General features: G+C 32.2%; 1 protein-coding gene and 1 pseudogene across 1 annotated transcript in view; one reads left to right on the plus strand and one right to left on the minus strand.

Moving 5' to 3' along the window:
* LOC107506592 (cadherin-10) overlaps window positions 1-23,973 on the plus strand; it is a 130,015-nt gene that overhangs the window by 98,188 nt on the left and 7,854 nt on the right. The window contains exons 6-9 of the mRNA XM_016137284.2: window positions 9,910-10,097; window positions 11,232-11,485; window positions 15,324-15,460; window positions 20,336-20,457. Coding sequence (XP_015992770.2) covers window positions 9,910-10,097; window positions 11,232-11,485; window positions 15,324-15,460; window positions 20,336-20,457 — 701 coding nt within the window. The remainder of the gene's footprint in view (window positions 1-9,909; window positions 10,098-11,231; window positions 11,486-15,323; window positions 15,461-20,335; window positions 20,458-23,973) is intronic.
* On the minus strand, window positions 5,000-5,117 carry LOC118607113 (annotated as a pseudogene).

Here is a 23,973-nt window from a genome sequence, read left to right on the forward strand (position 1 = left end):
AGACAATTTCAAAGAAATATACCAGGATGGATTCCCTAGTCTCTGGGGATCAATGGCAGCTTCTCTAAAAGCTTTGGCCTATCGCTTTCTTCACTGGCATGAACAGGAAACTAAGACATTGTGAAGCATCCCGTTTCGCTCTGATTTACATTAAACGCCCAAAGCTAAGTTGGTGAGCACGTCTCCAGTGCTCACAGATTTAGCTTTCTGTCTTTTCTCTGGTGAGAGTCTTCAGTTCCAAAGCCTCAATCCTTTGTCAGCCTCTGGTGTGACTTTCAGCTCTCCTCTCCTTTCTCCTAAATGCCCATTTAGCATTGCATAATTTCCTTAACTACTCTGCAGTTTCCTCCAAGGAGCTTTATCTTGTTTTTAATTTCTTCCTGTTAAGCTCATTAAAAAACATCTTTTAAACCTTATACAATGGAATGGTTTACAAACTTGCATAATTGTGTCATTTTTCTTAAAGCAAGTATTGTTTGAGATTATTATGCCGCAAAGAGATGCGGTAAGATTACACGCAAAGCAAATTAAAAAATTAAACTAATGTTAAATTATTTTGTTGATTCATATGCGTTTTTTTTTTTTTTAATCTTAACTCTAGAAAAGCAAAGTTCTTATGTAAATGTGAATAGAAACAAGGGCAGGGAACAAAGGAAAAAGCAAGTTGTATGTCTTTGAACCTCATTGCTTTTTATCGAAACAAAACAGCAGCTACTTGTGACCAAGCTCAAAAGCGGACTTTGTCCTTGTTGCTTTCACAGTTGTTTCCTGGCATCTCTTTTGTTCTTGAGGTAGTCACCCTGTCACATCTCTTACTTCGCCTATCACGTCTTTCCTCCAAAGCTGCTTACATTGAGCTGTCAATTATTTCTAATTCTAGTACACAAATCTGCAGTTTTTAAAAAAATATTTAAATGCAAAGTTCCTATTAATAAAATTTTAGTAGAACAAATGACCTGAAATAATGAATCTTGATTCCAATAAAGCCAGAAAGATATCAAAATTGTTTGAAATCTTTAATAATGAAAATTCCAGTGTTGTGTGAGGTTGTAAGTATCATCTCAAAGTGCACTTATTTAAGGAGCTATGTTTTTTGCCCAGTCCTTGGGATGCCTTTGGGATATTACTTTTTAGATTTTTACTTCTAATTATAACTTTCCTCATGTGATATAGCAATGGCAATTATCTCTCTCCTCCTCGCATCCATGCCTTTGTACTTTAATCGATAGTCAAACTAAGAACAGTCACCAGGAAGAAATATTTATTGACCTAAACATTAAAAGAGAAAGAGATGATTTGATCTGACACCTGGGAATGAATTCAAAACAACTAATTTGTAATTGATGGGAAGATGGGAAGTACACCACATAATTAAAGATCCATCAACTATGAGATAAAAAATAAGAAGCAAGCAGATAAATATCTGTAATGAAAGATGAAACTTAGGATGGGTGACAGGCGCGACTTTCCTTTTGTCAGTGTATGCATAAGTCTCTGTCTCCTAGTTCCCCTCCTGCTGCTCATCCCACATGGTAAACACCTTTGCAGGCTCTTAATTAAAGTAATTTCAGTTTGCTTGACAAACTAGGATACTTCAGTTCAACCAAGTAATCTTGGAAATAAATACAAAGTATGAATAAATAGCTCTTTCGTTTAAAATATAGAATTGTACTTTTTAACTGTGAAATGGACCCAGTAAATCTTGTCCCTAAATTGATGTATGAGCAGAAACAATTCCAGAGAAAGCATTACTGAATTCTATATCTTGGGCACTGAATAAATATTTGTTGAGTGAATTAATTACTAAAGTTGCCATATAATCAAAACAATCATGAATGTGTATATTGTATGCGTGATACAACATACATATCTCTATAATATAGCTTTTGAATTATTTAACAGAAGAACTAAATCTGTGCTGTTTTGATAAATGGACTCAGTAATGGCTTCTCTGGAAAGTATGGAATACCTTGAGAACAGTTTCATGTATGTGCATGTATACATATGTATGTACATGTATACACACATGCAACTCACCTACTATGCGCGTGTGTATCCCTTCCAAAAATTACCATGGAAGAAAACTGATACATAATTTAGGCTTATTGTAATATGAACCAATACAGCAGGATCACTTCTCTGTTTAAGTCTCAGAGTTACTGATAATTAACCAGGATAAAGCTCACTCTAATCAAAATGAAATAAACTTTGTAATGAAATAGTCTCTACACCAACCAAGAAATAAAATGAAGTGATAAACAATTTTGGATCCTTGACCAGAACTAGAATAAGCAGACAGATTTTTAGAATCTAAAAATGTGCCTAAAAATACAAGCAATCTCAAAAAAAAGTCCAAGCTAAAAATAAAAAGTGGGAGAACAAATTCCTGGAGACAATAGTCACAGTGAAATCTGTGTGACAGTAAAATTAATGAAACAAAGATGTTTTTCTTTTGTTCTCTCTCTTTCTCTCAAAAGGAGATCTATGATATAGAAACTTTTACCATAACCTGATAATCTCTAATATCAAGAAGTTTTTCTATTTATTTTTTAAAAATATTTTACATTAAAATATTAAATTCACATATTTTAAAAAAAATTAACCACCCATTTTATTCTTCTTTACCCGTATCCCTAATACTAACATAAAACAAACTGTTATTGTTTTAGTTTGTCAAGATTGAGCTACAATTCTCTAAGTAATATCTTCTCACTGTTATACATTGAAATATTTTTATGTATTACCTTTTCACTTCCTTTCATAGTTGATGGAGCTTAGTAATATCTCATCCATTCTCAGCCAAATATAATAGTACCACTTTCTTTCAGTTTCTCTAGGTTATCTTAGCAAATTTATATAAATATAATTTTTTTATACCCACCATTCTCAGACTCCCTCTCTATCTTTCTGTCCCAACAGCATTCTCACTAAAGCACTAGATTCATCCGAGATTTTTTTATTGTCTAAAAATAACCTGTAATTTTCAAAATGCACTTATCAAAATACTACACTATTAACTTTGTGAAATTTTGGTCTTTTGTCCCAAAATGTATAATAGAACGTACTCTGACTCTCAGAGGTCTAAGAGAAAAAGGCAAGCATTTTATTTTTCATATAATAACTTCAACTATTAAATATTAGTGGTTCCTTTAGCGAAGTTGTATTTTCCTAAATATTACAGATTTGTGCTTTTGCTATGCTTCATGTGCAGCTGCTCAGAATTTATTAGTGAATAGCCTATAGCAATGGCTTCATTTTGGCCACATTTTAAATTGCAAACCTGGAGCCCTGGGTTTTTCTGCTACAACATGGACTGGCTAATCTCTATTGCTCAGGACAACTTCCATCACAGACGTTTCTTTTTTACTTTTCTAATTAAATACATAGCTCTCTGGATCTGATGTATTCCTATATCTTGATTTATCCTCTTATTTTCCTGGAACACATTCTTCATTACATTTTTTGAAAAGGCCCAAAGAGAGAGAAATTTGCTGAGTCTAAAACTATTTTTATCAGGTTATCACATTTGATTAATATGGTGGCTAGAGTAAGAATTCAAGATTCAAAATAATTTTATCATCAAATTATAATGACAATGCTCAATATTTTTGTAGAATAAGAGATTATCTTCAAAGGTCCATTGACATTTTGATCCATCTCTTTTTTTCCTTTTTTTCCCCAAGCTCACAGTTGTATATCAGTTTTTATTTGTGTATACTTCCTTCCATTTGTCCTCTAGCTCACTAATCCCCTCCTTGGATAATTAATCATTTGTTAAAGCCATCGTTATTTTTTTTAACTTTAACTGTTATATTGTCAATATCTATTTATTGTTTTTGGCTATATACGAAACATGCCCAGCCACTTTTCATAGTATTATTATTTCATAGTATTTCATGACCAATTTTACTTCTTAAAGCATATTGAATATATATGTATATATATTTATATATTTTCTGTATGAGATGACTACAGTAGTTGCTTTATTGACTTGATTTAGCTAGAGAGTTTTATTTTTTGCTTTTGAATTTTATAAATTATTGTTGTTTTTTAATGTTTTGTTTTTATTTTACTGCCGATACTCATTTTCTTTCATTTTTATTATACACATATATAGATAATTTATGTATACAAATATATATGTATGTAGCCTTAAAATATTATTGATTCTTATTATTTATGATTTATAAAAAATAGTAGCATACTATATATAATTTTCTGAACCTTGCTTTTTCCACTTAAAATTATACATCTAAGATTCATTCATATTTTGCACACATAAATATAGCTCATAGTTTTCACTCTTGTATTATGTCATATATACGATTACATAACAGTTTATTACCTATGTTCATGGTTTGAAGTTTGTTTTCTTTCTTGTCTGTCTGTCTTTCTTACAAACAATAATTCTGTATGGTATTCATGCAGCTGTTCTCATGCACATTTGATTGTTTGATTTTGTTTATGCTAATATTTAACTTCACTTTATAAAATTCCATATTGTTTCCAATGATGGGTGGGATTGTGTTCCCTAAAAATGTATTTTGAAGTTCTAACCCCCAGGACCTCAGAATGTGACCTTATTTGGAAATAGGGTTTTTACAGAGGTGATCTCAAGTTAAAAGAATTAGGGCTCTAATCCAATATGACATGTCCAAATAAAAAATGGGGGATTTGGACACATACAGAGACATGCACAGAGGAAAAATAATGTGGGCATGCAGGTATGCTGGCCACATAACTTTAGTGATGCATCAACAAGCCAAGGAATGCCAAAAATTGTTGGCAAACACCAAACTCTAGAAGAGGCAAGGAAGGATTTTCTCATAGAGACATCAAGAAAAGCACAGCCCTGCCAGAAACCTAGATTTCAATCTTCTGGCCTCCGGAACATAAAACAATACATCTTTTAAAAAATTTTTTAGGCAAAGGAACCCTTGGTTGACTCACAGATTGCAAGGACCTTGTCAGTTTACAATCCCTTATTTTTTATTTTTTATGCCTACAGCACCTGGTCTTCCTAGGTGGTCTCCCATCCAAGTACTAACCAGGCCCGACCCTGCTTAGCTTCCAAGATCAGATGGGATTGACTTGTTCAGGGTGGCATGGCTGTAAATAACTTCTATTGTTTTAAGCCAATTAATTTTTGGAACTTTTTTATAGCAGCCCTCAGAAACTATATATATATACATTGGGGGGTGCAGGAAATAATACATTTCTCAAAGTAACTTCACTTTGGTCTTGTGCCAAATTTAGCACCCATCAGCTGTGCATAAAGTTCCTATTATATCATGTACTTTTAACAACTTGATTTTGTCTGACTCAATTTTTGTTAATTTAGTAGGTGTAAAATGGTATGAAATTTGTATTTGCTTAATTAAGATCCAGTATATTTCTCTCTGATTATTTGTTTTTCTAATTTCATCTACTGTAAATTGTTTTCACGTTCTTGACTAACTTTTCTTATCTGTCTTTTCTTATGGATCTTTAGACATACTATGTCAGTTCGGGTGCTGAAATTATCCTCTGCCTTTTATTTGGAAAATGTTTCACTTTTTTTTTATTTATAGAAGTTGTTACTTTGTGTATAGATTCATTTATCAACCTTTTATTTTATTATTTGGTAATCATTGCTATGTTTTAGAAATCCTTTCCTTACTGAAGATCATTAAAATATTGCCCTGCATTTACTTATAAATTAATTAAAAATTTTAGAATTTTTTTTTAAGCTTAGGAATGTTGTGGATAACCAAAAAAGATAGAGGCTCAGAGTTTTTAACTAGAGTTTTGTATGTGTAAAGGAAATAAAAAGAGGCCTTTAAAGGATAAAATTGGAAATAACCATATCTCAATATAATCCTTTCCCCATGTACGTTAAAGCTGTCTTTGGCAGTAAAGCAATTCAATTAATATACAGATACGACTTAATATTTTGTTGTTCCAGAATTATTCTGCAGCACTCAGACACAAAGAGAAGAAACTTATGATGTTCATCAGAAGGGAAGGTTTTGTGATAATTGTGACAGAAACCTGCAACCCTTTGGCAGGGCAGAATTTATCTCTTTGGGAAATTTCAAAAACTTATTTGAAAAGAGTTTGATAAGATATTCCATTTAAATATTAAATATCTATTAATTTGCTAAGGCTACATAAACACATAGAAATATGTATTTGCATATTTTACATACATATACATATGTGTACATATGCATATATATTTATGTATATATGCATGTGGATGGGGGGGCTGTTCCCCAAGAGGCATTTAGCAAGTTGGTCTATATTTTATGGCACTTGACTCCATCATTTGCTGTCTTTTGTGACTTTATGAGCCAAGTATTCACAACTATATTCTTATGGAGTTATAATACTTCTTTACTTAACAATGGAGGAAACTGGCATAATCCTCATTTATGAGGATTAACATCATCAGTCATAAGACATGCTGACATCCCTGATATGATATATGATATAGCGAGAACAGTGTGATATCCTTGCTAAAAATGCGTAACCTCAATCTAATCAAGAGAAAATATGAGACAGACCCAAATTAAAAGACATTTTACAAATTAACAGACTGGTATTATTTAAAGTGTCAAGTTGATTTTTAAAAAGCAAAGAAAGACTGAAGAATAAGGAGATATGATGACCAAATACAAAATAAGATCTCTGAGAGACTTTAACGGAAAAGCTGATAAAGTTCAAAGTCTGGAATTTAGTTCATAGTAAAGTGATTAGAATAGCGTTTCTCATAAACCTTTATATAAGTGATTGTGAATTAAAAATTAAAATGAACTTTCTAAGTGTTGTACAATTACACGTGGTGGGGCTTGAGTTTTAACCCACACTTTATAACCATTAGATTCTTCATGTTAAGTTTCACAGTCAGGGTTATACTGCTTTTGTATAATGAGTTAGGAAACAGTCCTCATATTTCTTTTCTCCAGAAGACATTTCACGTGAAGTTATAAACTACCTTCCATAAGTAGAATCATTTTCTGTACACCATATGCTTTAATTTCTTTTCATTGTTTTCTCAATTTCTTTGTCTTCAGATTTGTATCTTGTTTTAACTATCAGCAACATAGAAGTTATTTTTATAATTTTCTTCTAAATTTTCAAGAATATGAGGATTTGGAGATTATCTTTTTGTATTAACCTCTACCTTAATTGTAGCATGGTCAGAGAAGATAGGTTCTGATTTATTAAAATTTGTCTTATAATTTAATACTCGATCAAATTGTGTTCATTGCTTCATAGATGCTTGAAAATAATCTGTATTCTCTAGATGAGGCATGCAGGTTTTATATACACATCATTCAAATCTCCCATATCATTTGTATTTATTTTGTTAAACAGTCCATGTATTTATAATGTTTTTGGTCCAGCTGCATGACCATTAATTGAAAAAAAAAAATACATTAGCGTGGCTGCATTAAACATATACTCTAGATTTCAAAATAGATAAACATGATACTAGAGATTTTAACAGAAACCATACTTTATAAAACATTATAAACCAAATGAAGAAATTAGGAATTTATCCTAACATCAATAATAAGTGCTTTCAGTAGAGCAGTGATGTCATTGTTTATGCTGTAGAAATATGCTTGTGCTCCACTGTAATAAATCAACATATTGAAGAGCTGCTTCTGTAAGAATTATCATTTTAAAGAAAGATTTTTCTTTAAATAGCCTAGATTTGATGATGTTTGGTGGTAGAAGCATAGTGAAATAGGTATATATCAAAAGGAAGAGTCAGAGATTGACAGGAACAAGAGTTGTATGAAAAATCTTTTACAAGGAGGAAAGTGTATTAAAAGTAAAAAAAAAAAAAAAAACAACTAAAAGACTAGTTTTATGCAGAGAAGTAAGGGACAGAATGACAGAACAGAAGAGCCAGTTTATGGAGGGCCAGCCTAGTTTCGAAGCTCTAAGTAATCGTTGATTATTGTTTTCTAAAGGATAATAGAGCTGCAGTATGTATAGAATATCTAAGCTTTAATTGAATTTTGCCAAATATGAGCGTTGGTAGAATAGTTAGGAAGTTACTCATTCATCTAATAGATAAGTATATAGTAGCTACTACACTCAAAGAAATACAGTGGGAATATAATGGTGGGAAAAAAAAATCTATGTTTTTTAGTGCATGGTCATGGCACATACAAATAAATAAGTAAATAATAGAATGTCTAACAATGGCAAGTGATATGAAGAGTGATTGGGAATGATATTCTCAATAAGGTTATTTTCAGTAAGGTTACTGGTGAAAGCATCTGAGGAGGTCACTGCTGAGTAGTCACCTGAAGGAAGCAAGCGAGAGAGCCAGCTCAATATCCAGGGACAGGTGTTTCTAGGAGAAGAACCGTCAAAGGCGAACAGAGCCAATAAAACGATTAGCCAAGAAATGAGCTTCTTTCAACAATGTGTTACCAGAGAGAGAGAGAGAAAAAAATTCAAAAAAAAAAAAAAAAAGCCAACAGCAACAATAAAAAATACAGGCTAACAGACTAACTAGTGTGGTAGAAACTGGGTCATAATGATGCCTCCTAGGAAATGACTTCCCTAACTGAACAGATATAGGTGCTAGGTGCCTGTATTAGCTCATTAGCGCTGATATAACAAGCAAGGTATCACAGACTAGATGGCTTAAACAACAAAATCTTAGTTTCTCACAGTTCTGGTAGCTAGACATCCAACGTCAAGGTGTCAACAGGGTTGGTTTCTTCCCAGGCCTCCTCTTGGCCTGTAGATAGGTGGTTGTCTTCTCTCCGCGTCTTCCATGGTCTTCTCTCTGTGCCTGTCTATGTCCAAACCTGCTCTTCCTATAAGGACAGTATCATATTAGATTAAGAGTCACCCCACCCTGATGTTCTCATTTTAACCTTAACTACCTCTTTAAAGGCCCTGTCTTCTAATATAGCCACATTCTGAGGAGTTGAGTATAGGTTAACAGTTCAACATATAAATGTTGAGAGGCATAGACCCCCTAACACTCGGCCCATAACAGTGACATTTAATTATGATTATATGAGGGCACTGGAGGAAGAATTTTATGAGAGGGAAATAGCAGGCAAAACATGAAAAGAGAGATGTAGGAAATTATTAAAAAAAAAAAAAAACTCAGAAAAGTCCAGAATGGTGCAAATCTATGGTTTATGAGCAAGAAGGTACCTTAATCAGAAGGCTGTTTCAGGTCTATTATCTGTCAGTAACACATAGATTGTGATTAGGTGGTAAAACATAAACCTCAGTAGCAGTAGAGGTTGTTCACACTGGAAGCACATCTCTGTACACCAGAGGCTTGAATAAATTCTTGGAACAAAGAAGAATTTGTCACAATTTAGTGTTTTTTTATATTGATGGTGTGAAGGGCATCTTTGCATTTCTCTCATAGACTATCTTTTGTTTCTCCTGTCACAAGTAAAATTAGGATTCCTCCTGATTATAACTGATTTCATGGAATTTTGTAATGTGCTTTCTGGCAGCAGAAAAAAGCTGAGCAGTATATAACTAAATATAACAAAAAAAAACAAATATAAATATGACTTATTCTGTCATTTGTTATGATTGCATCAACACACATAGGTATATATTTGCACTCAAAATTGATCTATAGTTATTTGTGCAAGTGCAAAAAAGACAACATGATCATTTTTCAAACCAGAATTCCTAATACAATTAGAGGTTGGTGCTCACTACTCATAATATGAATGACTAAATACTCCATAAAGTTCCACGTTTTCTGTACCTAGACTTTAATATTACTTATGTTACATGTATTCAACTTATTAACTAGTCAACATCTAAAGTAGAGTTTAAGACTTATAATATTTACTTATAACACATTTACCTTTGAATGTTCTAATGAGAAATCCCCCCACCTCTCATCTTCTTTATTCTTCGCAGACACCATCCATCTTCGAGTACTTGAATCCTCCCCGGTTGGCACAGCCATTGGAAGTGTAAAAGCAACAGATGCAGACACTGGGAAAAATGCTGAAGTCGAATACCGAATTATTGATGGTGATGGGACTGATATGTTTGACATCATAACTGAGAAGGACACACAGGAAGGCATCATAACTGTGAAAAAGGTGCACAGCATCCGTATAAATAGACATCCGATTGTTTAGAAAATAGATTCCAATATGTACGATCCACTTATGCATTATCTATTATCCATTAAAAAATCTCACTATCATGTTTAAATGTAATTTATAGTGTGCACGAGTCTGAGGGACATAAAGCCAAAGATCTCCTTGGACATTTTGACCAAATGTTTTGTTGATTAAAATGTGAAATCTGAGTTTTACAAGGCAAATTAATATATGTGTGATTATATTTTTGAGGCATATTAATAAAAGCCCTCTATGATAACATTGTTTTCCTTAAAAAAAAATTTAATAGTTAATAATGGCAATATGTCACCACAGTTGGAGGCATAAAAAATAGCATACCATCTATCCAGATGTATGAAGCAATAATTAGACCTGCAAATAAAAAGAGACAGCATGGATTGGAAGATAATTTAATTGTTCACATTTTCCCTTCTGCTACATAAATTAAACTTTCCTGCTAACATATGTTCATTGATACAGTTTAAAGGTAAAGTTTTTTTTTATCATAAAGTCAGTACCATCATTCTAAGAAAAAAATAAGATGCAGTAAAATTTAGGTCCTAATGGAATATCTCGAGCGTTCTATATTCATAAAGTCACCACCACAGCCCCGGTTATCACAAAACTAACCTAAGATTCTATATTAGTCTTCAAAAGTTTATAAAGTTTATGTGGTGCCAAGAGTCTGTTAAACTGATGGAAAGCATGACATCATAAATTTAAAAAGATAACTAAATTTTTTGCTTAGAAAAAATTAGTAGTAGCCAACACCTCAACACACACACACATGAACACACAAATATGCAATCCATCCGCCCATTTTTTTTGTAGTGGGTCACAACTTTACATTTTAATCTTTTCCAATTTTTCCAAGATTTCAAGTCTCAATTTTCTATGTTCTGAAATATCACACACTGAATACATACAAAGTAAAAACTCTATCTTATTGATATGTAAATAAATTATTTTTATTCTTTTTATTTATTGACAGTTAATGAATGATTCGAGTTAAGAAACTTAGACTTCAAAAATCATACTGTAACTCAGAAGAAATATATAATCTAACTTCCCTAAATCTAATTTAATGATTTATTTACTTTTTTTATACAGCCGCTTGACTATGAAAGCCGAAGACTTTATACTCTGAAGGTTGAAGCAGAAAATACCCATGTGGATCCACGTTTTTATTACCTAGGACCATTTAAAGACACGACAATTGTGAAAATCTCTATAGAAGATGTGGATGAACCTCCCGTTTTCAGCAGATCTTCCTATTTGTTTGAAGTTCATGAAGATATTGAAGTGGGCACAATCATTGGTACTGTAATGGCAAGGGACCCAGATTCTACTTCTAGCCCCATTAGGTAATTATGCCTGTGTTTAAGATGAAAAGGAAAAGTATTGAAGCAACAAAATTCTATTTAAAGCATTTAATGCACTGAAAGATAAGAAGGTCTCTCAAAAAGTTGTACACAAATTTGGTGTTTAAAGTAGTCTCTGTTTGGGACAGGGCATGCACAAGAATCATAGTCTGCTTCAGTTCTAATCATGAAATTTGCTCGATATCATCTGCTTGTCTCTTTAAGGTATTTGTCCCCATGGTACAGAGAAAGAACACTGTCATCTACAAATTTAAAATATAACCACATCACTTTATTTGTGCTTTCAGTTTCCTAAACAATATGTGAGCTTGAGAGGCATTTTAACAGTTAAAATGAATATAATTATAACAATGTTACCATGTGGTCACGTTATGGCTTTTGAAACTCCTCTATACTCCTGCCATCAAAGAGGAAAGGGTTTTTTGTTGTTTTGGCTTTATCGAAAATATTAGAATATTACAGAAAGATAAGAGTAATTTGTTTTTCATTTTTCGTTTTTTGTTTTTGCTTTTCTTTATGTCAGCCTGAAAATATATGAGATGTGATAAATGCCTAAAAATGTGAAAGACTCAAAGTTTTCACTGTTTCTTAAATTGCATCTATTGTTATATCATTTTAAAGAAATACAGATAGCTGTGTACGATACTCAGCATCAGAACAACTGCTCATTTGAAACTGCTGGTTCAGCGTATATTTTGGATTTCATCTGTTTCACTCAGCAGGCTGATCTTGGTTACCACTTAGTTGCCCCTTATTCCACGTGGACCAGTCAAGTAAGAATTCAAATGGTTGTGCAGTTGCTAAGGACAGTCTTCTCTGACATCTAAGTATGTGACACTGGAATCTAGAACACTTCTAATTTCATGTGCCATGCGACTCTAGCTTGACTTAAAGTTAAACCTTCCATAGGTTCTCCTATATCTTCAATATTTTTGATATATAGTATTTTATATATATTAAAGTCACATTATATATATATATTAAAATTACTATTTGATTTATATAATGATACCTAAATGTTTTCTTATATTCTCATATAGTATCACAGGTTACATATTGGCAGTAGAAATCTATACGTGGTAATTACGTTTAGTTCCCATCTGCCGGCATCACTTTGCCATAAACGCTTCTTCTCCAATCCATTTATCTTCATTGAAACGGCTACATTCTTTGGACTTTTTTCCCTTTGAAGCTTTTAAATAACCAGTATGCACCTTGAATTTTCCTCATTAAATACTTACCCAGAATTTTATCGGCATAGTTCCAACCAACTTTAACAGGCTGTGCTCTGTGTTCCTGATTTTAAAATGGCCATTTTAATAATGAAATATAATATTCTTAAAAAGAGTTCAATTTAAATCTAGTCTCATTGTTAAGGGGCAACAAAAGTATTTCTCCACACAATGAAATAGATTTTGCATCCTCTTACAGATCGATGATTATTTTATGGCAAAATACGGCTGTGAATTTTGAAACAAAAAATAAAATATTTAATCAGAATACAAGTCTAAGGACCAGAAGGAAATAATTCATTTATGTATAACATGCAATAGAATTAATAACTTCACCGATTGTTAGTGACAGAGTCTCTACCATGAAAGTTATTGTATACTTGAATTTATGTTGCCTGTGTAGAAAGTGCAAATGAATATTCTTGGATGTTACTCTAAATACACTATGGAGGTGACAACAATATATTTTTTCATATAATTAAAGTATCTTCATTTAAGCCATGTATTTATGAGATGAATAATACCAGGCCTTTATAAATTGTTGATGTCATATTGTGGGTCTTAATGCAATAATCAAAGGAATTTACTTAAAATGTGTGTTCTGGAAGCAATATCAAAAAGGAAAATAAAAGTTAACAAACATAAATTGCCAAAAGATAATTGAAAAATATAATATATGAAATTTGAACAAGAACTAGGGTCTCTGTATCTTTAAGATACTTTCATGTAATCTGCTAAATGTTATCATTGTTTCTTTAAACTAAACTACAAAAAACAGCTAAGACAAAACACACATAAAATGGATTTGGCAAACACAATAATGCTTTATATTCATTTGCATATTGAAAGCTTCATGTCATATTTCTATAAAAATAAGCCTATCACCTACCAAAATGGCAAAGAATCTAGTCACTCAAGGAGTTCTCAGTTCGTTAGGGAAGAAGATTCAATATGAGAAATAATAGTTTTTGAGTGCCTACTAGACTCCAAATAAGATGCTCGGTATTTTCATGTTTGACTTTGCATTAGAGATGTGAGATGACATGAATTTCTAATGCAACATAGTATATGGCAGAGATGAGAGGTACGAAGTATTGTATGATAGGAGACAAACAGACTCTACTTCAGGTAATCATAGAAAACTCCAAGGAGAAGATTAAATTTATGTTAAGTCTTTCAGAAGCTTGGGTTAGAATTTGTTAATTATTGCAGATATAGAGGTACAATGTTTTACTTTATTGGTAAGATGTGTCTCTTAATTACAAAACTGAATTTATGCTGTGTTAATAGAAAGAGCTACTAGAGTCAGTTAAAGAAATTTGTAAATCACTGGTACTTTCTTTTTAGAACTGATTTAAAATAAAAATTTTAAATAAGCAGTCCTCAAAAGTAAAATCCCATTAGTTTTATTGACATGTTAAATTGTTCTTCTAATTCAATTTATTCAAAAGAAGACACAAGGATCATAAATTTCAATTGATTTTTGTAAACTTTATACAAGTTTGAAACACTAAAGAGAAAAGAGTTTTATGGCATCTTTTTTTGTTATTTTGTATCATTACTCATAAAACAATTTTACATAATATTTCATATATTTTTTCTCAAAATAAATGACCATTGTGCTTAAAAAAAAGATATACCATAACTTAATATTACTCCTGGTCTTGTAATCTTAGTTTTGCTTTGTTTTCTCTATTTTTTTTATATTGAGCATTACGTATAACTTGTGGGTTTTCCTTGCTAACTCCAGAATTATGAAACATTGTAAGCCACTACATTTGTGAAGTAGCAGGAAACTATGAGGGGTATAGTTATTTTAAACCTTGGCTAACAAACCTCAAAATAATGGATTTATCCCAAATGCATCAGCCTGATTGATAAACCAGGTGTTATGCTCTAGAATGATGTCCAATACAATGCCTTTAATCAATTAGTAGCATATTTACTTTATCTATATAAATGCGCTGACTTGATTTGAGACAAATATATAAAAACTTGTCTCCCAAACTTTTATATTTTAAAAATACTTCTGGTTAAAATGTATACAATTTATAACAATACATTTGGTTAAGAAACTGAAGCTGCTTATATATCATTCCAAGAAGCTAGTAAACACCATTATAAATTGGTTACCTACTACTCTGAGGAAACTAATGTTTCCCATTTTCTCACTAAGAAAAAGATTTTGCTTCTGGGAATATGTTGCATTAGATACTTTCAATAATTCCTCAACAGAATTCTCAGTTACGGGGTAGAGTCAGTTGATAATGTAACCACATGTGATGCCAACTATTTTGTGGAAAAAATACATCAAGTCTATATAATATGGAAATAGATAATGAGTTAATAACAAATATTTAGAAGACTAAAATTTGAATGCAGAACAAATTACCAGATGATGCCTTGAGAAAGGGCGTGTGTGTGTATGTGTGTGATAAACTGATAAAATAGTATACATTCTAGATTAGTACCATATACATTCCTGAAATTATTATATATCACTACATGTGTATCTTCGCATTTTAACGTTTTATCCTACAAACCATCAATAACACTGCTATGTATTTTTCTTTGCCCTCTATGTTCAGATTTTCCTTGGATCGCCATACTGACCTTGACAGGATCTTTAACATACATTCTGGAAATGGATCCCTTTATACATCAAAGCCACTTGACCGTGAACTATCTCAATGGCACAATCTTACCGTTATAGCTGCTGAAATCAGTAAGATGAATTTTATGTGTATAACATTTAACATATATTTTTAGGTTTTATTTTATATTAAAAGTAATTCCTTCTCATTGCATACATGATTTATAGCTTTAATCTAAGTTTTTAAAAAGCTTCTCAACACCTATAATTTTTTAATGCTTTTTATATATACTAAGTGATAGCTCTAGGTCTAGATAAATGTACATTTTACATAAACTAATAAAAAATCTAGAATTGGATACTAAAGACGTTCTCATTTGGGAAAAGAGAAATACAGTTGTTTCATGGACACTATGAATAAGAATTTGTGCTAAATGTTAGGGATATATCATTTAATTTTAAAAACATATAGGTAAATACTATTGCTTTTTACAAATAAGAAAACCAAAGTAATTGTAATAATAGTTAATATTAAACACTCTGTTCCAGATATTAGTCTAAGAATTTTAAATTAATTTTTCCCTACTAATATTTTTGACCTTATTTGACAGAGAAGGAAATAAGATTCCAAGAGTTTTGGTAACTTGCCCAAAATCACAGTGCCAGAAGTAGTAAAACTGGGATTTGGAACCAGTCACTATGTTTCTAGATCCAATACTGAATTGTATACCTAATTTACCAAATTTCATCCAACTAGTAGCCAGGAGAGCCAAGATTCAAAACCACATCTGTCTCTACTAGCAAAAGTTCTTGCCTGTGTATAGGATTATTTACATAATTTGTGGAGGCCATTTTAAATTGAAAATGTCAGTCCTTTTGCTAAAAACAATTAAGAAATATTAACATGGCCACAGCAGAGCATTAGAACAAGTTTGTGGTCCTTCTCAGTATGAGGCCCTGTATAGTTATGCATGCCCACAAAGCCGGCCCTGTCCACATATGCAAATCTACTCATGGTTTCTGATTCCTGTACTATATGTGGAGCAGGGTAGCTCTATAACTGTTTTAAAAAGAAACGTTAATTAGGGACTGAATCATTGTGAAAAACAAAACCTATAAATTCCAGATCTGAAATACTAAGCTGAATCCACAAACACATATCAAGGTCAAGTTATTTGAAGTATCCATTTCAGGATTTGAAAGGCAGATCATTGGGACTGAATACCAAGAGTCTCAGGAAAATGGAACTAGGCTAGACGGATGATCAGCACAAAATTCAAAGCTTTAAGATAAAGTAGATTCAGCTTTCACCTTAAAGCAGGCTCTGAAATACAGAATAACATGATGCTCCAAATGGCTCAGTATTCCTATCCTGAGCTGTAAATGGCTGTGCCTTTTAAGGCTAACAAAAGATATTTTTGTTTTTAGTTTTTCTTTTAAAGAAAACTTTTATTTCTCTATCTGTCTCCACATCACCATGATTAGAAGTGCCCAACAGGATCTAATCTGGTCATTTCAGAATCATGGTTGTTTGTTCTCTCTCTTGATTCAAGATCCTTATTCAAGACCAGTGAGCTAGAAACTGCATTTTCCATTTCAGATACTCCGAGAAATTTAACTTCTAAAGCTAGTCGAAGTAATTACGATTCTGTAAAAAGCCAGACCAATTACATTCTTCTTTTTCAAAACTAAACCTGTTTCTTGCCCTTAAATGAATCAGTCTATGGAGTAGCTGCTGAGAATGTCTGTCTGCCAAACCACAAGCAGTCAGGGGCCTATTTTGCTGTTCCGGGTATTAAAAGGAATGAGGGTAAGAGGAGAACAGCATACAGGAAATAGTTTTTACTAGATTTTAAATACTGGGTTTATGGTAAATGTGTCATACACCAAACACTAAGCAGGCAGGACACAATGACATATAAATGCACTTCCTAACCAATATGTTTCCAGGCCCTGCCTCTAACAGTTTAATTCTACATCCCACAGCAGTATATCACACCATACGGCACATACTACTTCAGGTAATTATTTAGTGCATTATACCATGAAAAACTTCTCATTCTCTTTAAAAAATATTTTTAAATGTTATGTGAAGAATAAAAAATCTCAAATTAAGGACACAGTCAGGGATTGTAGGATGATACATCATTGTAAAAATCAGTAAATTTCTCTAACCACATCTGAAAATTTACCTATAATTATTGCAATACATTCTGAAGACACTTGAGCAAAGTTTATGACTGAAGGATTCCATTACCTATACCTAGTTTCTTATTAGTGGAAATTCTTGCCATAAGATAGAAAATATACATCTTTCTAAAGCCTGAAATTCCTAGATAATAATTTAATTTCCTCTTCTGGGAGGAACAGAAAGCCGGTGGATACCTAGGTACAGATTCCTCTTCCGCTGTACATTTTAAGATCCTTTACTGCTGATATATTCTTGCTACAGTAACGTTTGCCTTGATGACTCTGAGAGAGACTCAGGTGATGAATATATGCCAGCTGCTATTCGGTACGATGCTTCCTTGGAATGCTTTATGTTTTTATTTATATGTAGACTGCAGCATCTGCCAGTAAAAAAGATCAGTGCAAGTACTGTTTTTTGAATAGGTGACTCCAGGCCTGATGCTTTACAAAGCACATTAATCCCTGTGGATTTAGCTTTTGATTTGAAGAGCCTTGAGTTATTTGTAAAGAGGCTGGAGAATCTCCACGTATTGTTAGGGAAGAGACTGACAGTACAATTTTTTAGATATGAAACATTTCTGTCTCTCTTCACTCTGTGACATAGTTAGAAAGTAAATTGCTACCCACAAAAGAGTTATTTTTATATCAAGACTTTATATTGAAAGAAAATATGTTGCTTGTGTCCACTAAATACATAAGTAGGTTAAAGAGCATGTTCTGGAAAATATGGAAGAAAAATACCTTCCCACTCTTCTCCATAGCAACAAGTAACTTTAGATGATTGATGGTTCATTCGTAGGCGGACACTGTGCCTCTGGATATTAGCAAATGGTCCACAAGTAAGAGAGATGGCAAAATAGTAGAATGCTGTTTTTCTCCTCTCCACTTTTCCCAAAATATACTTCTCTTCAGACCCACATGAATTGTAGGAAAGCTAGTTTTTATCGCGTGGATGCTTTGTGTGGAGAAAGAGCATACACTCTTAAGTAACGTAAGGAAATGAAGAAGATACGGCTGTCGATAAAGACGATCTTAATAATAATAGTAGACACATATCGGGTACTTACCAACAAACCGATACTTTGATAAGAAATTTTCATGCATTAAATTTAATTTTTCAAAAATAACTATAAGATTAGAAGTTCAATTTTGAGGCACATTGAGTAAACTGAGGCATTAGAGAGATGGAGTAAATTGACCAAAGTCATACCGTGAATGAGTGACGGATGTTGGAATCAGAGCAGCTCTGTGTGACCCCGGGGTCTGAACTTTTTAATCACCTAACACACTAAGGGGTGAAATATATGCAGCAATACATTAGCAAATATGAAACCAGAACCTGAAAACTGAATTCATATGGGTTAATAAGCCTGAGGTAAGACTGAAGTGTTGCAGAGGGGAGGCGTTTGAAAGTTTCTCTTGCAAAGAAGAAAGGAAAGGTAAATACACTTCAAAATGGATTTAGAATTCTGTCTGCCTGTCTTCATACTACTTAGGCCTTGAAAATGTCTCTGCTGAATAATCAGTTCCTACACATTATTTATGAAAAGTGCTGATTTCATTATTTTAGTAACATAATTACATGGAGAGCAAGGAGGAGAAAGAAGTTCTTTTGAGTAGTGACATATTCCCTATTTGCAGCTAACAATATTTTTTACCCTTGTATCTAAAAAATTATTTAGATAAAATTAGGAAGTCAGATAAAAACAACAATATTACTCATAATCCATGTTGGTAGAGGCCATTTAATAAGATTGCTTCTGTCCCTCAGCTCATCTGCTATTTGTTTGTTTTGCTTTGTTTTTAGCTAATTATCTTCTTTCTCTTTTTATATTCATCTTCAGCTTGATTTTGTCAAAGTTTACACAGAATTTTAATGATATCCAAAGATTGAGATTTTGATATCATGAAGGTTGATGAATATAACCTGAATTTAAGATGTCAAAACGCTCTCAGATATTAGTACAAGTTCCTAGAAAAATTCACAGTGGAGATAATGTAATTATGACTAATACTAGGTTGTTACCCAAGACTAAGCTAAATAGACATTTATATTTTAAAATTTCTATTTATAGCTGAAACAATTTTTAAATGCATGTTTTAATAGGAAAAGTTTGATGCTCTTGATTTCAGCATTTGTAGCAAAAAAATATATATATACTTATTATACTATATGTTACTATTAAACTGATTTTGTTATGTGAAGTTGGGCCTGGATGGTTGAAATGGTACCAGTAACAATTATATTAATGAGACATTTCATTGTAAATGTCTATCTGATTTGTATAATTAGTAGCTACACATTAAAATTTCCAAAAAGAAAGCTGAGAGTAGCTGTTGGGAAACATTTGTGATAAAAGTGGTCAGCAGTTAGGTTGTAAATATACCAAACTACCACTTAGAAGTTAACGATCTTGAGCAAGTTACTAATTTATTTAAAACTACTTTTTAATCCAAAAAAAAATCAATAAAGATTAAGTAATATAATGATATAGAAAAAGATTTAATAAATATTTGTTTTTATTTTATGCACTTGTTCTTATTTCATGCATTTGAGTTCACAATACAGTGAACTCAATTACACTGTATTGTGCTTTTAAAAAGATTTTCCAAAATAATAATAGTACTCTAGAGCCCAATAATAACTGAATTCATGACTACTTAATTAGGCTCTTAGTAATTTTCTTTATTGCATTTGCTCATTATGTTAGTAGAAGAAATGTGATGTTTATTTGTATGTGAGCATTTAATATCCACAAGATGCTTATACAAACTAAATCTGGTAGAAACTCTAAAATTTTCCTTTCCCTTTTCTAGACAACCCCAAGGAGATGACACGCGTGGCTGTTTTTGTGAGAATTTTGGATGTTAATGACAATGCTCCACAATTTGCTGTGTTCTATGACACTTTTGTTTGTGAAAATGCCAGACCAGGACAGGTGAGTACTTGTAGGATTTGAAAACATAGGAAGATTTTAACGGCATGGCTAAATTTCCTTTTCCCAATCTTAAGAGGAATAAGCAAAGAGATAAAAACACCCATAAAGTCTCAGCAGTAATAGATCTAAAAACAAACAAACTCTGATGTTTTCAAGATTGAAAATGTTTTAAATTACAGTATAATAAGTTTCATATTTCTTTTGTAAAGTCCTAACGTAAATATAAGATTTTATTGTTGCCACAAAAGTTAAGGTATAAGAATAAATAACATTTATAAACTTTTGAAAACAAACAAACAAACAAACAACAAAGAAAAAACCCCTGCTGTACCATTAGATAAATATTGATAACTGCTAGAGATATGGGAAATAAAAGTTAGAAAAAACAGACAAATACATGGGATCAGCAAAACATTCCATCAGTATTTCAATGTACGCAAACAGATTTCGAAGCAGGGCTGCAGGATTTGCTCTTTACGTTTTTACATTTATTTCCTCATCGTAGCAACACATAAAGTGCTTAATGACTTAGTGTTCCTCCTCTAAAATATTCTTTCTACATCAGCTTTATTTATAACTCTTTAAGTCTTTTCCTCAGTGGACTCATTTTGTTGTTTGAAAAGCTCCAGCGTATATGGCTGAAAGAAATGTTCTTAATTGGTTTGAGTGCTATCTTCACAGAAGGAAGCCGCATGTTATAAATAATAATTGGGAATCAAATTTGTTTTATTAAAGAAAGAGGAGCCGCCATAAAACTGTATGGTGTTTTGACATCATTTGATGCTCTTTATAAACATCAATGTCATTGTTACATTTTTATGCAAATTACAATGTGAAATAGCCCAGATTCTTCCTTCTAAAGATTGTAACAGGAATTCAATAGCCTGTCTGTTGTTTGAAATGGTACAACTGTTGCAGTTGGATTCATTTTTTTATTTGAAAATGTTATGGAAATGTTTAATTTGGAATATTTAAGTGACTTAGCTACTTCCGACCTACTTCTTAATGAAACAGTGTGTGCCCTAAAAATACCATTCCAAATAGTCCTCTGCCTGCCAGGCTCAGCATGATATAAGTTGAAGCTTTTTCTCTAAAAGATAAATTACCCACTTTGCAACTGCTGCATACATTGCTCCCTCTATGGTTTTTCTATCTGATTTTCAGGAGATATCTTTTCAGACTGTTTGAGTCATTATAAATACTGAATTTCAAAAGTAGTCAAAATATACAAAATAAGAGATTCCTTTTTTTTTTAACTTTATCTGGCTCAGTAACTTCATATTTTACAGACTTTCAAAAACAGTTGACATATTAAAGAAAAATATAATCAAATCAAAGCTGATTTTAATTTTTAAAAAGTAGTTAGCAATTATTTTTAATAAGACCAGTTTGTTAGGTGTCATTTTGGTCTCATCGGCTGAAAAATGGTTGCTTAAACTAACTTGTTATATACTCAATAATGGAATTCTAGGTTATGACATCCTGGCAGGGAAAATCATAGCAATTATTTGGTAAAGTCTTTCCCTGAGCCTTTCTTGAAATTCATTTGTTAACTCTGTCTGGTCTTCCCCTCAGGAAGTGGGAGCCTGGTTAGGTCTTCTGGGTGTGCTTTAATTATTTATAGAGCATTTCAATCCACCCAATACTCCTCCAAATTAAGTGTTCTTTAAGAGTAGCATTTAGAACAACCGTATGAGAAATAATTCCATTTATTTGGTGCGTGGACAAAATGGGAAGACAGAAATAAAGCTAATTGCCACCCCCAACTCATTTTTTTGCCTATTCCCTACTGTAAAAATAGACTTTCCTCCTTGGAAAGGATGCAACTTACAATAAGATAGTATTAATAGTCCCCTCTTGTACCTGAACTAGGCTGCTTGACTCTCCATTTTTTGTTTGTTTGTTTGTTTGTTTTCATTTCTGATTGAGTCAGGGGACCTTGGGAGATGGAAGAAGAGAGGACTGGCTGGCTTTCTTTTCTTCCATTTTTCCTCACGTATGCACCATGCCTTCAGTCGATAAAATGTATTTTAATTTTTTTTAAATTTCTATGAGAAAGAAATAGAATTTAAGTCTCATAGGAGATTTCCCTGAGTCTGTCTCCCTGGAGAGCACTGCTGCTTATGTTTATACATCCATGGGTATCTAAACTCCACACCCTTCTCAAACCCAAAATATCCCTTTAGATATTTTCCTTTGAACAGTGATGTTACTTCCCCAACAACTGAAAAAGGATTCTTTTCACCAGAATTCTTTTCATCAATAGAAACTATTAATTTTCCTACTAAAAAAAAAAAAAAAAAGCTAAAACAGTAAAACTTAGTGAATCATTTAACTCTAACGTTTTAAATTCCATTCATCATCCCAAACTCTATTATAATATACTCACTGAAATACCACTCAAGTTGACTGAAGATTGTTCAAGAAAAGCCCAGTGGAAAATATCCACAAATTTTTTAACTGCTAAGGAGATAAAATATAAGTGACTTATCTGTGTCTATTTTTCATATGCTCAAAATAAATACTGGACATCAGTAGTTTATTTATTTTTTCCTAATTGTGATAACCTTTTTTTGGGGTGTGGGGGGAATGGGTCAAAATGAATTTGTCTCCAGTAGAAATAAAATAGTGAGTGCCTACACAAAGACACAAAGGTATGGTTTTATCTCCTTGTGGCCAACTTCTGATTTCTACTGTAATTCTTTATGGTAGCATACCAAAACAAAATAGTGTAATTTTTAAATGTATGACTGGAAAAGGAAAGGAAGACTGGATTAAAAAGTAAATGCTGGTTATGAGGAAGTTGGACACTAGAAGCCAAGTTAAGTTATGTCCCGAAGGAAAAAAATATATATTGTGAAAAGAAGTAAGTGCCTCAATCTACAATAGAGAAGTCTTGGGATCGTAAAAATATGTTGTAATGTGATATAGATTTCTGACATGGGATTCTATTTTGCTTGTATTGTTAATATGAGCTTGACTTATTCACTTTACAACATTTAATGAAAATATATCGGTGAACCATTGATTTGGAAATCTACAATGCTACCATCTTTAATTAAAATAATACATTTAAATTGGGAATTTTTATGTAAGCCTTCAAATGTTCTTACAGATATATATAAATATGTGGCCATTTTTTCTCTGAAATGTAAAAATGAGCAGGAATTATAATCTGTAATTACAGTTGCAAATGTATATTTATTATGAGACATTGTAGTTTTTCTTTTAAGAGATCATTATCTCTGCTTTCACTTTTTATCATTTATATCTCTATATGTTTATATATCAATTTTAATGATACATATAAACAAGAATTCCCATCAGTCTACTATCTTCCTTGATATGTTGTCGCATTTATGTCATTTTTTTCCTCTTCAATTTATTCTAACAAATCACTAAAAATAAAAATTTTAGGCTGCTTGACAAATATGTCAGTCAAGAAATGTTTTTGTAATTGAATCAATATCTCTTAAAGGGAATTAGTTAACATTATTTTAACATTTCCTGTTTAAA

Source organism: Rousettus aegyptiacus, unplaced genomic scaffold (genome assembly GCF_014176215.1).
Source record: "Rousettus aegyptiacus isolate mRouAeg1 unplaced genomic scaffold, mRouAeg1.p scaffold_m13_p_8, whole genome shotgun sequence".
Lineage (NCBI taxonomy): Eukaryota > Metazoa > Chordata > Mammalia > Chiroptera > Pteropodidae > Rousettus > Rousettus aegyptiacus.